The sequence below is a fragment of the Meles meles genome, chromosome 1, assembly GCF_922984935.1.
Source record: "Meles meles chromosome 1, mMelMel3.1 paternal haplotype, whole genome shotgun sequence".
NCBI classification, from domain to species: domain Eukaryota; kingdom Metazoa; phylum Chordata; class Mammalia; order Carnivora; family Mustelidae; genus Meles; species Meles meles.
The window spans coordinates 2,700,829-2,716,560 of NC_060066.1; the positions used below are offsets into that span (position 1 = coordinate 2,700,829).

Sequence of the window (15,732 nt, forward strand, 5' to 3'; positions counted from 1 at the left end):
CATCATGTGGGTCTGAGTACACGTCTGGGGGGAGCGAGGGAAGAGAGGGAAGTAGGGAGGGGGAGTGAGGGAAGAGGGAGGTGGGAGGGGTAGGGGAGGAGGAGAAGGGAAGAAGGGAGGGGGAGGGGAGGGTGGAGTAGAAGAGGGAAGGTGGGAGGGGGAGGGAACCTCAACAGTCACAGGCAGACCACAGGGCAGAGAGGGTGGGAGGTCTCCGGGGGACGGGACCATCGCCTGACTCAGTGGGGCCATAACCCGTATCCGGACAAGTTCAAACAAGGACTAATGACTTTCACCTTAAAACATTCACAAATAGCTTCCAAACTCTAAAGACACAAAGCCTGGCTCTGGAGGTAAGATGGGAAAGACACTTGCCGCCCACAAGCGCAGAAGCGAACAGAGCCGTCTGGGCGCACTCGACACCCCCCTTTACCTCTGAATAAACGTGTGCGCCGCCAGCAGGGGGATGTCAGGGACGTCCACCTCGCGGTCACCCGAGCACGTGACGCTCCCGTTATCCATATTTATCAGAATGAGACCATCAGCTTCCTGCAAGTTTGAGAAAGACCCATGAAGATTCTGCATTTGCAGACGCCTTTGAAAACACAAAAACACACTTTGCGTTCCCGACGGCAGCGTCACCGCTGATGAAATCACACACTCTGCACCTTCTACTGTCCCACCAAGGAACGCAGGCTATGCCCTGAGTCATGTCCACAAGCTAGACGGGATGCAACCCACCCCAGTCGGACTCAGGATTCCGTACGGGTCTCTGGCTTTCCCTGACCCGGGTACAAACACTGCCGGCCACTTCAGGGAGCCTGGAGAGAACATTCCAGGGCTGGGGTGGGCGGGGCCCCGGGCTCAAGGAGCACACACTTCGGATTCCTGCGCTGTGTACCGGGCTCCTTGTCACGCCTGATGTGTGACGAGATAACAGACACCGAGTCCCGCTCTGGGAGCCCGGCGCCCAGCAGCCCCCGGGCGCTGACGGCCCCGCTCTGAATGCGTGTGCAGGCGGCACGAGAACCGAGCACACGCCGTCTTCTGGCCCAAACACACGGCTGACAGGGCCAGGTGGGCCGCGCGGCCCCCTCGTGAACATCCTCACACACACGTGCCGCCCGACGGTGTCCGAGTCCTCGGCCCCACGGAGGAAACGTCCAAATCCAACACGCTCTCCAGCTGCTGCCTGTCCTGAAATCTTCTGGAACGCATAAATCCCTGAGCGGGCTTCCTTCCTGACTGCGGATGGGCGCTGCCGGGTGGATGTGCCCATGAAGGTTCCCGGGGGAACGGCCTGAAACAAGGTGGTTTTTTCCCCTAATGTCTAAAAAAAGACACACATTTTCAACTTGAGAGCACAGCCCTATTTCTTCCTCATTTGTGGACAGACTGGGAGACGTTTTCCATCCCCTCCATGAAGGTCTGAGTGGCCTTTCCCCAAAGTATGTTTGTCACTTGGTGAGTCACTGGCTTTGGCAAGAACAGGCAAGGACCCGGCTCCACCCCAGGAGCGGCCAGTCCCTACAGGGCCCGAGCGCCTTCCCGGGATTTGCTCTGAACCGCTCCAGGCTCCACGTGACAGCAGGGGGCAGCGGGTGAGCGCGGAGGACGGGAGGGAGAGCACGTGCAAAGGTGCTCAGTGTTAGTCGCCGGGGGAACTGGAAACGCACGCCAGATCCACCGTGAGACGCCACGTCCCCCTCGCCAGGCCGGCCAGGAGGACAGGAACGTGCGGGGGGATGTGGCTGGATGGTGAGCGTCTGCCGCCCACGGTAGGGGACAGCACAGGGCCACACGGAAGCTCACAGGCACAGGACGGCCCGCAGCTGTGCCGGTCAGTCTGAAGTCGAAACAGTTCTAACGTCCGTCGATGGATGATGGACAAAGAAACCGAGGCACGTTCGCACGACGGGATCTGATTCAGCAGCAAGAACCACGGCTACGTGGATGGACGGCGTGGGCGAACCTAGAAAATGCTGTGCGGAGCGAAGGCGGCCCCTGAAGGCCGGCTACAGCCCTAAAACGGCACATGCGGAACGCACAAATCCACGGAGACACGCGTAGGTAGGGGCGGCCGGAGGACCACGTGGGGTGACGTGAAGGCATACGGGTCTTCTCGATGGGAGCCAAAAACACCTAAAATCCGTCGGCACAACTCTGCCAAGTTACTAAGAGCCGCTGACTCGCACACTTTCCTCGGGCAAACTTCGTGGTATTTTATGTGAATAAAGGTGTTTTCGAAAGCCAAACCCGCTCTGCCTGCTGACATCACAGTATTACAAATCCACATGAGGTCACCATCTCAATGTACGTTATTAGGCACTTACTGTGTGCCAAGTGCTACCGGCTCCTTCGACCGCAGCCATGATAGCGCGGCCAGCAGTTCTGCTGATACGGGAGTTTTGATCGTTCGAGCCTGGGTTCTTGGTCGCACGCTTGGAGGAATGGAGAGGGAGACCAGACGAAGAGCGGCGGGCAGCAGGGCCAGGTTTATTGAGCGACGATGCGAAGCTCCCGAGAGGCACACCTGGGTGGCTCAGTGGGTTAAAGCCTCTGCCTTTGGCTCAGGTCATGATCCCAGGGTCCTCGGATCGAGCCCCACATCGGGCTCTCTGCTCAGCGGGGAGCCTGCTTCCCGTCTCTCTCTCTCTCTGCCTGCTTCTCTGCCTACTTGTGATCTCTGTCTGCCAAATAAATAAATAAAATCTTTAAAAAAAAAAAAAAAGCTCCCCAAGAGTGAGGGGACTGGAGAGGGCTGCTGTTTTGGCGTTTAGATTTTAGACTTTTTATAAGCGCTTTTGAGAAACCATCTTGAGCCTCCTGAGCGTGGGCACCAGCGAGGGTTCTGACCACGCACCCGTCTACCCAGCAGGTTACTGTTCACCTGCTGCCGGTCTCGTGGGCTGACGTCCGGAGACGGTCTCACTTGTGACGGTGACCCGTGTTTCGGGGTTAACGGTGTTGTCTCAGGATGTTTTGAAAACATCACTCCCAGGAGGCTGCCAGACAGGATGCCGCTGTGGGCTCGTCTAAGGTGTCAGGCGGGGTGCCAGTGTGGTTTGGTCTTAGCTGCCCGGCTTTTCTGCTTTCTTGTTGGGGACCCCCAGCCCTGACGACCTAAGTGTCCAGTTAACCTCTGCGAGATAAGAGGGCCGAACACGCTGGCGCGGGTCAGGCACAGCGAGTGAAAGGTCACTGCATGCGTGACGCGTGGCGTGGACAGGACCTTCCAGCAGGAGGGCCCCAGCAGTACTGAACCACAGAAGCTCAGCCAAACAGAGAAACACGAGACGGGGAGCGGGGTCACTGGCTGTGTCGGCGGGTGTGGGGTGGTCCCCACATGAAGCCTGGTCCAGGAGGATGCGCCATTCAGAGTCAAGGAGGCTGAGGCTCAGCACGGTCCGGCACCTCACTCAAGGCCACAAAAGGAGGAAGCGGCCATGGCCAGGCCAGAGAGCAGGCCCCGTCGGCGCTGACGCCCGCGCTCTGCTCGCTGGAGCCGCGGGAAGCTGTGGAAGCCTGGGAATTTAAGCGGGTTGGCAGGCAACACAGGGTCCCAGCGCCCAGGACCCCCAGCCTTGGACATGCCCAGAGGCACAGGCGGATGGTGCAACCAGCACCGTGTGTGTGTGTGTGTGTGTGTGTGTGTGGCACCGCGGGCACGAGCCCCAGGGACGAGAGGGACCACCATCTCCCCGTAGCCAGGGCACGTGGCCCTCCCTGCGGGACCCTTTTGAAGCCACGTCTCCCGGTCCCCGCAGGGGTCACAGGATCTGACATTCGCCAGTGAACGGTCGAGGTCTAACCTTGCTGACTTCGTCAAAGTGGTCGAGGTGGCAGCCCATGAGGAAGGAGGTCGGCGCCATGACGAAGTCCAGCATCTGGCGCGACAGGACGGGCACAAACGTGTGCTGCCACTGCAAGGGGTGCAGGTAGGCCAGGAAGCACTCGGCCACCAGCGCCAGCAGAGCCCAGCTGGAGGAGAAGAACACGATCCGCTGCTCCGTGAGGAGGCACGTCAGGATCTGGGGAGACCAACGACACCGTGTGCACACCTGCAACCATGCTCCAGGCACGGACCACGCATGTGGAGCCCAGTTCTCACCCGGTTTCCCAGCTCCATGTGCCAAAACGAAAGCCCCTTTAACTCCCCAAAAAGCACTGCTTGTCAACGGTGTGCACGTCCTGAATGTCTGCTTGAAGCCAAGAAGCAGCTATCCCCAGTGCGTGGTGGAACATTCCAGAACATTCTGGAATGTTCTGGAACACACGTGCCCTGGAACTGCCCTCCAGATGACAGTTTAGATGCCCACTAAGCCAACCAACACACTGTCCCAGGTCCGGAGGGACACACACCTGTAGCACCTTCTCGGGCCTGAAACACAGCAAGGGCAAGTGAAGGTCCAAGTCGATGACGGGGCTCTCGGAGTCTGCGCGGGAGGGAAACACGATCTGCAGGGGCTTCATGTTAAATATCTGTGACGACAAGTTCCGTCATTAATTTAGAGCCTCTCCTAGTAGCAACTGAAACACACCGAGACTCTCCGTTTAGGCGCCAAAGGCGTCTGATTAGAATACGTGTTTGAAGACTCGCGCGGTCCCCGTGTATGTCCCAGAACCAAACAGTCTAGACACGCACAACTGCAGGGAAAGGCTCACACGTAGATCAAGTACTGAAGATCTTCTTCAGCCAATCTTGTCTACACTCTTAACTGGTTAGCTAACGGCCCATCGGTGAAGAGTGACCGGCGCCCGGACGGGTGCTCCGGTCAGCACAGGCTCTAACCCAAGCACGATCAGGTTCACCTCAGCCAGAACGCACACTGCACTTTACGAATTCTCTCAGTATTTTCAACACAACTGTCAAAGCCTTAAAGACACGCACTTCCAGAAGTCGCAGAAAGACTTTATTTTTCCAAGTGACAGTATTTCAAAATAACACCGCAATTTGATTTGGTATCTGCAAAATGCCCTCTCTGTTAAAGGACACAGTGCACGGAGGAGGACTTAGGGGCCCCTCCACCAAGGGGCCTTCCAGCTTGACGGCAGGTTCATTCCCGACCGTGGGTGTCAGCCTTGTGGAGGGTCCCCAGCAGCACCCCCGGAGCTGGGGACGAGCAGCACTGAGTGTGAGCAGTGCCGGGCTGAAAACACAGGGAGGAGATTAGAATCTGAGGACAGAGAAGGTCCGGCCAGGGAAAGTATGGAAGGAGGACACAGGGAGAGACACGGAGAGACGCAGAGCCCTGGCCAGAGAAGGTTCCAGAACAAATGTGCGCCAGCCACACCTCCTCCTGCTTCTGTCACCACTGCTCCGGGTGACTGCTCGTTCAAAGGACAAGGACCACTTTCTGCAAGCGCCCCCTGACGGCAGCGTCTTGTCACCCACTGGTTGCGGAAGCAGGCCGCGTCAGAAACAAGGCGGGTGCGCCTGTGTGGACGGTAACAAAACAAGGAGGAGCAGAGTTACACGCTCCCGGGGGCGAGGAACTAGGGAAAATGGTGAAGCGTACGTGGAAAACTCCATCTTTCAAAAAAAACAAACATGTTGACCGGCTTCCCAGCTACAGATGAACACTGAATACAAACGCCCATCATTCTCACCAGGGACGCTGTCGGCCCCCTCAACGCCAGCGACCTCGCCGCACGTGAGACCCACAGCCTCTGAGCTGGGCTCTGGGGGCCCCCACCTCACAGGTGAAGAAACCGAGGGAGAGACATTTCAGAGAAACACTTTCCATGCTCCGCTTGACTGCAGCCCCAGACCACAGGCTCCCCGCCGAGAGCAACACAGGAAGTGCGTCAGGTACAGTGAGACGGAAGAGGCACGTTTCGCGTGCACACCAGTAACTTGGCCCGAGCTCTGAAAGCCCATGAGGTCAGAGCCACTGGTGGGCAGAGAAGCGACAGAGCGAGCCAGGGCCGGGGGGTGTCCTCGCCGCCCTCAGGCTGACGGTCCAGGCGCCATCTGCGAAAGGGCACCGAGCCAGGCCGGGCTGAGGCTGGGCGCCGCCTCTTCCGACCCAGAACGGAGATGACCCCACGCTTGACTCACAGGAACCGCAGCTCCTGACCACCAGCTACACAGCCTCGCCATCAACATTCGCTTGCAGTGGGTCCTGGAAATTCCTGAACCGGCTCCTGGGTTAGAGGAGAACCTTGGCCTCGCGTGTTTCGGAAACAAGGAACAGCCACGGTGGTTCAACACCCCCGAAGATGGGTCAGGGCCCCGTCTCAGCCTCAGAGCTGGTGAGGCCACAAGGGGAGGGTCACAGCAGCAAGCCTGAGCCGGGCTCAGCTCGTTCAGACAGACGCGCAAGAACCGAGAGGCAGGCCCCACTCTGAGAACACGACAGGCTAACACAAAACACGGCCTATCTGTTCTTTTTTCTGCTCCACAACTGTGGGAGCAATAAGGGCAGGGCAGGTGGGGTAACAGTGCCGCGTACGCAGCTCTGCACGGGGCCCCTTCCTCACGCAGCTCGGCGGCCAACAGAGAAGAGGGACATGGAGCAAAACACATGTGTGAGCCCCAACTGCAGACAGGGCTGGGCTCCGCGGGAAGGGGGCAGGGTACGGAGATGGGGTGGGAGGTCACAGAGGCTGTCGCGAAGAACCTGACTTCCAGAAACAGCATGTGCAAGGGCCCTGGGGCAGCACCCATGAGGGACAGAGGGACACCCAGTGTGGCTGGACAACAGCAAGCAAGGGGGTAGGACACAGACAGAGGAGGACAGTGACGACACAGGGGCCAGAGAGGTAGGACTGGCTGTAGGTACACAGCAAGAAGCCATTTGGGGTGTTAAGCATAAAAGGAGAGTCCAACGGAGAGAGGTTAACAGTCTCTGCAGCCACCGTGCAAAGCATGAATTGAATGAAGGCTGAAGAATGGACGTGGACAGACCTGTGGCCCCTCAGGTCACACAGATGGGAGAAGCCCATGGCCCTGCATTGGTGGTGGGGGGGGGCTGTGGCCAACTAGAGGCAAACGCCAGGGGCTGGCCCGTCAGGGGTGAGGGATGGAGGGAATGCAGGGGTGAAGAGAAGAGGCGTCCAGAACGACTCCCAGGAAACTGTCTCACGAGGGTAGCAAAAGTCGGAGAACCACATATGACTCAATCCAAGATTCCAGGGGACGAAGATGGGTACGGGCTCGTGCCTTACTCATGCTTGAAGGCAGAAGCTAATACAGACGGCTAACCTGCAGACTGTCCTGAACTTGGTTTTGTTCCCTGCTTAGCTGGTCCTCAGGGAATACTTGTTGAGTGAACTGAGCAAGAAGGGAAACTCTGATGACTTCACTGAACCATAAAAAATACCAATTACCCCGTAATAAAGATGAGGGCCGTGCACAAAACAAGTACCAAAAAAATGTCCCTACACAGGATTCTGGGAGCGGAACCAAGGTACGCAGGCAACCTGCTCTGTCTCTGAGCCTGGAATGCATCAGGCAGGATCCCCCCACCCCACACCCTGTGGGGTGATATTAAAAATATACAATTTAAGTTCATACTCCCGTGTCTCCTGCAAAATAAAATACATCTTTCCAGCTGTGAATAACCATTGGTAGGGAACGGAGACCTCCCTGTCTCATCTTCCAGAAGGGACTGAGCGGAACAGGGTCGACATTCACAATCTGCGTCAAGACATGAATCCGGCGGGCGCCTCTCGGAGAGCGAGGAAGCACCTGGTGGTCGCGTCAGTCTGGAAACTGCTGACCCAGACAGGTGCCGTCACAGCTCAGCTGTCTGGCCGTTACTCAGCAAAGGCGGAGCGTGGGTTGCCTTTGTCCACAGCTCTCCTTAGCCCAAAACCCTCACGTAGAGCCAACCACGTTTCAGGACGGGCATGCCAGGGAAACCCGGATCCCCGGGAAGCTTGGCCAGTCATTCAACAACACAGTGGCGCTGGGAAAAACCAAAAAATAAGCCGGGTACTTTTCGTGAATCACCCTGGACAGGAGAAAACATGAGTCAATGTAATACCCACTATGCCAGACAAATAAACCAAAGGGAAATTTGTAATTTAAGTAAATTCTGTATGTTTTCTGCAAGTAATGCACCGGTGTGTTAAGCACTAAGGGGCCACCACCAGCTCCACACCAGGAACCGTGGGCCGCCGGGCAAACTCATCTTTTTTTTTTTTAAAGATTATTTATTTATTTATTTATTTATTTCAGAGACAGAGATCACAAGCAGGCAGAGAGGCAGGCAGAGAGAGAGGAGGAAGCAGGCTCCCTGCCAAGCAGAGAGCCCGATGTGGAGCTTGATCCCAGGACCCTGGGATCATGACCTGAGCCGAAGGCAGAGGCTTTAACCCACTGAGCCACCCAGGCGCCCCCAAACTCATCTTTTAGAAACTGTAATCAGATGATTCTGTAAGGAACCCGAGAAGCCTAATTTAAACACACCAGAACCTAAGAAATAGTTTAAAACATGAAAACCACCGTCGTCATATGACTTGTACTATTTGCAAAGAAAAGACAAAATTCCAGATTTAATTACCAAATGAAGGGGTCCAGGCGGCGGGCTAGGTATTAAAGACAGTTTTGCAGCAAAATCTTTTATGTGATTGTCAACTTCGAAATCTTTACAGAGCTTCAGATGAGTCAATAAACTAAAAGAAAAAAAAAAATCAAATCACAGAATAAGTATGAGCCTCCAGTCGTCATTGCAGCATTTCTAATCTGTGCTCATGTGTCTGCCAGCACTCGGGGGCCGTCCGGCAGTGGGGGACAACCCGGGACGTGAGACGGCAGGGCGTGGTCACCAGGGTCAGGGAGGGGGGCCTGCCTGCAGAGGGGGTACCGGGAGAGTGGGGTGTTGGGGGCGTGGGGGCCCGGCCATGTTCTGCTTCTTGCTGTGGTGCTGGTTACGCAGCAGGAATGCGCACAATCTTCTGCCTGGGTCCTACTTCAGCAGCGAGTAAACATCTCAAAGGCAAGTGCTTGACCACGTTTGTTTCCCAAATGCATTCTGACTTTTGAAGTACGGTTGGCCCTTGACCAAAGTGACGGGTTAAAGTCACCCAGTCCCCCACGCAGCTGAACACCTGCGTAGAACTCCTCACCCCATCAGAAAACTGAACTACTAACAGCTCACTGCCGAGCGGAAGCCTGACCCACGACCCAGTTGACGAACAGGCAGTCGTGTGTCACGTGCGTTATATTTGCACGTGACACACACCTCGCATGCTGCGTTCTCACAGTAAAGTCGGCTGCAGAAAAGAAAACGATTTTAAGAAAATTTTAAGGAAGAGGGGCGCCTGGGCGGCTCCGTGGGATAAAGCCTCTGCCTTCGGCTCAGGTCATGATCCCAGGGTCCTCGGATCGAGCCCCACATTGGGCTCTCTGCTCAGCGGGGAGCCTGCTTCCTCCTCTCTCTCTGCCGGCCTCTCTGCCTACTTGTGATCTCTGTCTGTCAAATGAAATATAAAAAAAAAAAAATTTAAGGAAGATAAAATACATTTACGGGACTGCACTATATTTGTCAAAAAAAAAATCCGGGTGTATGCGGACGCGCACGGTTCAAACCGTGTTGTTCAAGGCAGAGCGGTCACTCACTGAACTGCACAGTGGACCAGCAGGTGCCTGGGGGCAGAGGGGCTGGGAAGCGACCACAGGGCCTGAGGGGACTTTGGCGCGGGGTGGAAATGTTCTCTGTGCTAACGGCGGTAGTGGTGACACGGTGTCTACACTTGGAGAATGTCAGCCAGCCGTGCCGGACACCCTGCCTCGGCGCCCTGGGCCGGACCCCAGCCTCGCCCCTACGCATGCCCGCAAGCCAAGTGCTAATGCTCCTCCCTTAAGTAACAAATCATAGCTCTCCTGGAGTCAGCGTCAGGATTTGGAGATAAGTCAATAGTCCTCTGTATGTTATTTATCGTAAAATAGTATCGAGTTAAAACCCCAGAAGAACAGGCTCTCCATGTTCTAGTTCCCCCCACAGCTAAGCAGTCTCTCCCAATTCTGTCCACAGAGGCACAGTTTACATGCTACCGTGAGAGCAGGAAAGCAGATTTTAAAAATCTATACATCTACATTTATAAACCGCCTTCTGGATGTCTGTCATTCGGTTTTTCTATTCTCTAGTTCCCGTCCCATAGCAATGACCCCCGAGAGAGAAAAAACTCAAGAAGCAGGGAAACCGAACACGTTTTTCAAGTTAGACACTCGTGTGCCTGAATGTCTAGGAGGCCGGCATTGGCTGCCAGTGGCATGAGAACGACCCCGTGGAGGAACAGGTGCTGTGTCCTCGGAAGGTGGGCGCTGTGTGGCCCAAACCCGTTCCGCTCGAGGAAGGTGGGATCCCCCGCCCCGCCTCCCCGAAGGGGAAACTGCAGGTGGGTGGACGCGCCCTCTCCCTCCGGTGCTGAAGACGGAGGGTTAACCGAAGAAACGGGGACCCTGTCCTAACTTCTCATCCCATCACTGCCCGCGCCCTGGCCACGTGCATGCGCTCCACCCACGCCGCCCTGGCGGGAGGCCGAGCGAGCGCTCGGTCCGACGAGGCGTTTCACGCGGGGCAGTAAGACGCAGGCTAGACCCACGCCCTGCGCAGAGACGAGCCGCACTTGGAGAACAGAAACATGAGGGCGCTGGTACCTGAGTGAGCGCGGCCGGGAGGATTCCTGCTCGTCCCTCCGACCACAGGCCGAGAACCCAAATGACTGTCTTTCTAGAAGTCTGTGACTTGCCAGGGGTGGCGGGTGGGTATTACGACAGGAAGGCGAGCCTCCGCGGACCGCCCCTGTCTTTAAGGAAACCGCCGCCAATTCCAAGACTACAAGTTGGGGAGAATGAAGACCAGGCCGCCAGGGCGCGTGTGGCCAGGGGCTGGACCGTGTCTGCGGGCCACCGTCGTCCCCCGGCCACAGGCAGCGAGCGCAATGCTCTCCGGGGTCGTCACGACTTCTCTAGTCCTCAGGCCTCCTACTCGGTGTCAGCGTGAAGGCACGTAAAGACACCACCAAGGGAGGTGACTCGTTAACTGCCCGTGAACTGCCGGGCCTGACGGGGGCAGCCTCCTGACTGTCCCGGCCAGAAGAGCCATTTCTCATGCGCGTCTTTTTGAAAAACCGAACATCAAACCCTCCACACTAATTTTACTCCCCACAGCTTGGCTTCGCCCTCCCTTGTCTGGCCGAGCGCCCCACACGCTACCAGCCTCTGGGCCTTCACGGGGGCTCCCGGAGCCAAACCAGAGCCCGCCCGCCCCCCACCAGCACCGGGGGCGCCTCGCAGACACGCGGGCCGCGGGGCTCACCAGGACAGGCAGTCCTTGAGGGCGTTGTAATAGGGCAGCTTGGAGACCACGCACACGGCGAAGGGGACGAAGCAGCCAGCCACGCCCGCCGTCCGCCAGGACGGCTCCCAGTGCGCCTTGCCGTTGTAGAAACACGAGTCGTCCTGCAGAGAAAGCCACAGGCCCGTGTCACGTCCCGATCCGGCCGCTTCTATCATCAGCAATGTGGGCCCCTGCAGAGGGGAGCGAGAGGGCAGGGGCCTGGACAGCACCCAGCTCCCACACCGCCCGGCCCCCGCTCCCTCCAGTCCCAGTCAGTGTGGATGGTACCCTCCCCATGTCACTGGGAGCCCCAGTCACAGCAGACGGGTTCCCGGCGTCACTGGGAGCCCCAGTCACAGCAGACGGGTCCCCGGCGTCCCTGGCAGTCCCAGTCACAGCAGACGGGCCCCCGGCGTCACTGAGAGCCCCAGTCCACACAGGACCCCCCGCCTGCTCCCGGTGCCCACTGTCCGCAGTTCATGACGGACTGAGGTGGCAGAGATGGTGAGATCTGCCCGCCCGGGGAAGGGACCCACAGTGAGAACAGTAAGACACAGAACCGGCCGCGGGCTCTGCTCACGAAGGAAAAAAGCTGTAGCACCGAGCGTTTGTGTGTGTGCTGGGGCGGGGGGGGGGGGGGTGTTCTAGCTGGGGGGGGTCTCAGCTGGAGAAAGCACCCGGCGCCGGGATTCCAGAGGCACAGACCACCGCGGAACTTACAGGTGGCATGTCACGGGGGGACCACAATCCGGCCCCCACGGAGGGTGGTTTGGGTGTCAGTAGGGATGGCGGGTGTGACAACAGCTTCACCGGGGCTGGTGCGAACACGAGGGTCTTGCGAGACAGGGGCCGGCAGAGCCCGGCAGGCAGCAGGCGCGTCGTTGGTCTGCCCCCGACACTGAACCGACGCCTACTGCCCCCACGTCAGTGTGCTGGGGGCCCCGGGCAAGTCTCCCCCTCCCCGTGCGACTGCTCGCGTCCTCATCTGGAGAGCGGGGTCGGTTCACTGTGGTTCCCGGTGATTTAATCACTGGATTAAATGAGGGCAGGAGGGTCGTGCCTGGAGCGGGCACGGGAGGACCACAGCGCCGTCTGCACTTGGGGAGGGGCCGCGCGTGCAAGGCGGGGCCTGGGTGGTCCCTGGACACACGGGGAGGGAGGGGAGGCCGGCACATAGGGCCCGGAGAATACCCCGAAACCATGCAGGCGCTGGGAGGACAGGCGAGCGGCCATGCACACCCCAAAAACCAGGTGTAGGGGGAGTCATGGGCGAAGCTGAGGGCTGTGACCTTTTCCAAATGCATGTAATGATAATAAAAATGACATGTACTTCTCACAGCAATCACTGCACAGATGAGCTCCCGAACCACCTTCCTGAACGACCCAGCCTCCAGTCCTACGTCTGCCGGAAGCACTACCAGGGAGGGGCCAGAATTCGGGCCTCTCGTCTCCCACCCCTCCCTGACCCGGGCAGGCAGGCGGGCCTGCTGTCGATGTCACCGCTGCAGCAGCCCCACACGCGGCCATGAAGGGGGGCCTCCCCCTGCTGCCCGCCACCCGCCCAGGGGACGCCCGGTCCAGACGCTGAGGTTGTGCACTCAGACCCCAGCAGGATGCGGGGCTCCCCCGTGTTTCTGACACATGCCAGGTGCATCCATGGCACTCCACAGGCAGGAAGGGACAGAGCCCATCGAGTTGTGCCTCGCGGCCCCGACACTTAGGGATAAGTCTCCCACCGCAGCTGCCCCCGCCCCCGACGGCAGAGCGGGGAGGAAAACCCGGGCGGCCACCTCCCCTCAGTGTGGGTTCCTGGACTTCCTGAATGAAGCAGTGGGGCCCCTCCTCCTCCTAGAAACCCTCCGACACAGGCAGCGGGTCACGCCGCCTCTTCAGGTGCGTGGCGGCCCCACGAGCTCCCGAGAGGCCGGCCGGGTCATACACGTGGCCCTGCCGGGCAGGGGAGGCCCGAAGCCCTCACCCTGAGCAAAAGAACCCGAGTGGCCCTCGGCGGTTGCAGGGGAAACCAGCCGCGGCTCACACACACCGGCTGGAGGACTTGGCCGTGAGGACGGGGCGCCGCTGCCCCAGCGTGGACGAACTCTGAACCCGCCCACTGAGTGGCAGCCAGACACAGACGCCACGTGCAGCCCGAGGCCACCCACACCAGGCGTCCGGAGCAGGCAAACCCGTGGATGCGGGGGGGGGGGGGGCCGGAGGGGGGGACTTCCAGGGAGACGAACGTCTTTTGGGACGAGACGCGGGAGGGTTCCCAGCAGCAGGAGTGCACTTAGCACCACGGACCCACAGCCACTAGAGTGGTCACGGGGGTGGTGGCGTGGGGCGTGTATTTGGGCAAAAACAAAGACCCCCGGCCTGACTTGCGAGGGACGTCGCGGCCGTCACATACGCGCAGGGGCCGGCAGTACTGGACAACCGCGCCGTACGTCCTGTTCCCGCAGACGTCGGTCAGCACCAGGAAGTGGACACAGTCCTCCTTCGGCTCCGAGGCCACGTACATGCCCCCTGCGGAGGAGGAAAGGAGAGATCTCGTCACGGCCCCGCAGCAACCACCTCTGCGCCCGGGCTGCCCACGAGCCCACTTCGCGGCCTACAGAGCCTGTCCTCGCCCTGCCAGCTGTGGCCCCTGGGGGGTCGGGGCACTGGCCAGCCACCGCCCCCTGTCCCTCCGCAGGGCCCATTTCTCGGCCACCCTCTGTGTTCTGCAAGACCTAGAGAAGGAGCACGAGGACAACCTCAGACAAACGCCCTGGGGTGCGCCTGGGGGAGGTGAGGTATCTGAGCACAGTGGGCACGGGGCTGTCCTCTCTCCTCCCGGGTTGTAACCCGAGACCAGGAGACAGCAGCCGTTCCCCATGGACCCTTCCAGACAGGAAATGACAGAGGGCAAGTCCCTACTCCATTTTCTACATCAGCCACTCGGCATTTCTCACGGACCGGGGGCAACAGGAGGGCCGCCCGCTGCGGCAACGGCGGGGGGAAAGCACGGGAGCCCGGGCTATGGGTGCCAGGGGTGCAGAAAACGGGCCGGGGAGCCCGGACCAAAGCACTCCCTGGGGGGAGACGCTGCAGGCTCACTCGTCTTGACCCACCTGCGGCCTCTGGAACTCAGACCCGCCAATCTAAGGGGAAAATCCCTGGAAGGCACATCTCCGACCGCACTGGCCAACCCCACAGCACCTCCCCGGGGACTCGTTCTCCGACATGCGGGGGCTACACAACGTGGACTACATATCCTTCAGCTCCCAAACCCCTTCGATGAAGACAACGGAGTCCCGCAGTTCGACCTCAAGGCTACCAGGGGTCACCCGCCCCATCTTTTGCCCTTTCTTGACTCGGTTTCCAGACGGCACCGTGGGTGAGGCGGAAGGTGGGGCGGGGGTACCTGGGAAGCAGAGCTGAGGCAGGGCGAGCAGGTCCACACCCTCGGGGACACTAGCGTCTTCAGGAGGGAGGCCCTTCCAGGGCTCTGTTTTGGGCTTGTCCCTCTTCTTCGTGAAGGAACGCCTTCTGGTCTTGCTCAGAGTCGCGGAGGGGACGCCGGCCGTCTGACTGTCCTCCTTAGTGACGAAAGGAGGCACAAACACGGACAGGACCTCTGGTTCGAGAGGAGAGGGGCTGCCGACCCCCTTCTTCAGGGACACCTGAAGCGGGGACAAGTTCGAGTAAGCCACCAGGCGCGGGTTCCTCACCCACGGGTGCGCCTCACCACCAGTGGCCCAGGACAGGGAGGAGCGTGGAAGCTGCTTTCAGGAACCCCGTGGGGCCGTGGGTTGAGGTGAGTCACCCCACAGCCCAGGATCTGGCTCTGTGGCTGCCCCTGGGCACATGGCCTGACAGTTCCAAGCCTGGCCGACAGGCAGACCCGAGCTCAAACCCAGCTCTGCTAGGACCACAGCAGTGAAAGCCACATCCCTGAGCTTCCCACTCCAGGGGGCAGGGTCGCAGGTCAAGGCCTCAATCCCAACGTCCTGCACCGGAGGCCCCACATGCCCCCAGAGGCTGGCAAGCAGGGGCCCCACATGCTGTCCGGCCACTGCAGATGGGGTGCGGATGCCCTGCCCCACACCGCGGTCCTGTCGCCGCTGACCTGGGGACACAGACTGAGGGGTGAGCAGAAGGACAGGCGGCCTCAGAGAGAAGAGACGCAGCCTTCCTCCCGCAACCGAATGGTCACCCTGGGTCTACACGATGGGGTCATTCGGACAGAACGTTTGTAAACTTTAACTTGGTACCCGATTTTTACAAAACGTTTCGTGTTTTCACTCTTCCCCCCCGGATGATATAAAGAGCACGGGCTCTGCCCGGATCTCTGTTCTGTCTGGCTACGAATCCTGAGAGAGCCGAGTCTGCAGAGACAGCTGCCAGGCCGCGTCCCGAGCCCCCAGAAGAGGTCGACAGGCCAAGACAACGAAGTGGGCAG

The 15,732-nt window shown here is 59.3% G+C and overlaps 1 protein-coding gene across 4 annotated transcripts in view; it reads right to left on the reverse strand.

Moving 5' to 3' along the window:
• Positions 1–15,732, reverse strand: part of DENND3 (DENN domain containing 3) — a 50,689-nt gene that overhangs the window by 29,491 nt on the left and 5,466 nt on the right. For 2 of the 4 annotated variants that reach the window (XM_046001535.1, XM_046001526.1), the window contains exons 2-8: positions 14,695–14,953; positions 13,699–13,814; positions 11,271–11,413; positions 8,511–8,622; positions 4,363–4,482; positions 3,813–4,031; positions 434–549 (exon numbers count right to left, since the gene is read on the reverse strand). In XM_046001535.1, coding sequence (XP_045857491.1) covers positions 434–549; positions 3,813–4,031; positions 4,363–4,482; positions 8,511–8,622; positions 11,271–11,413; positions 13,699–13,814; positions 14,695–14,953 — 1,085 coding nt within the window. Of the gene's footprint in view, positions 1–433; positions 550–3,812; positions 4,032–4,362; positions 4,483–8,510; positions 8,623–11,270; positions 11,414–13,698; positions 13,815–14,694; positions 14,954–15,732 lie in introns of those variants that run through there. The other 2 variants (XM_046001543.1, XR_006817961.1) reach the window with 2 other exon arrangements.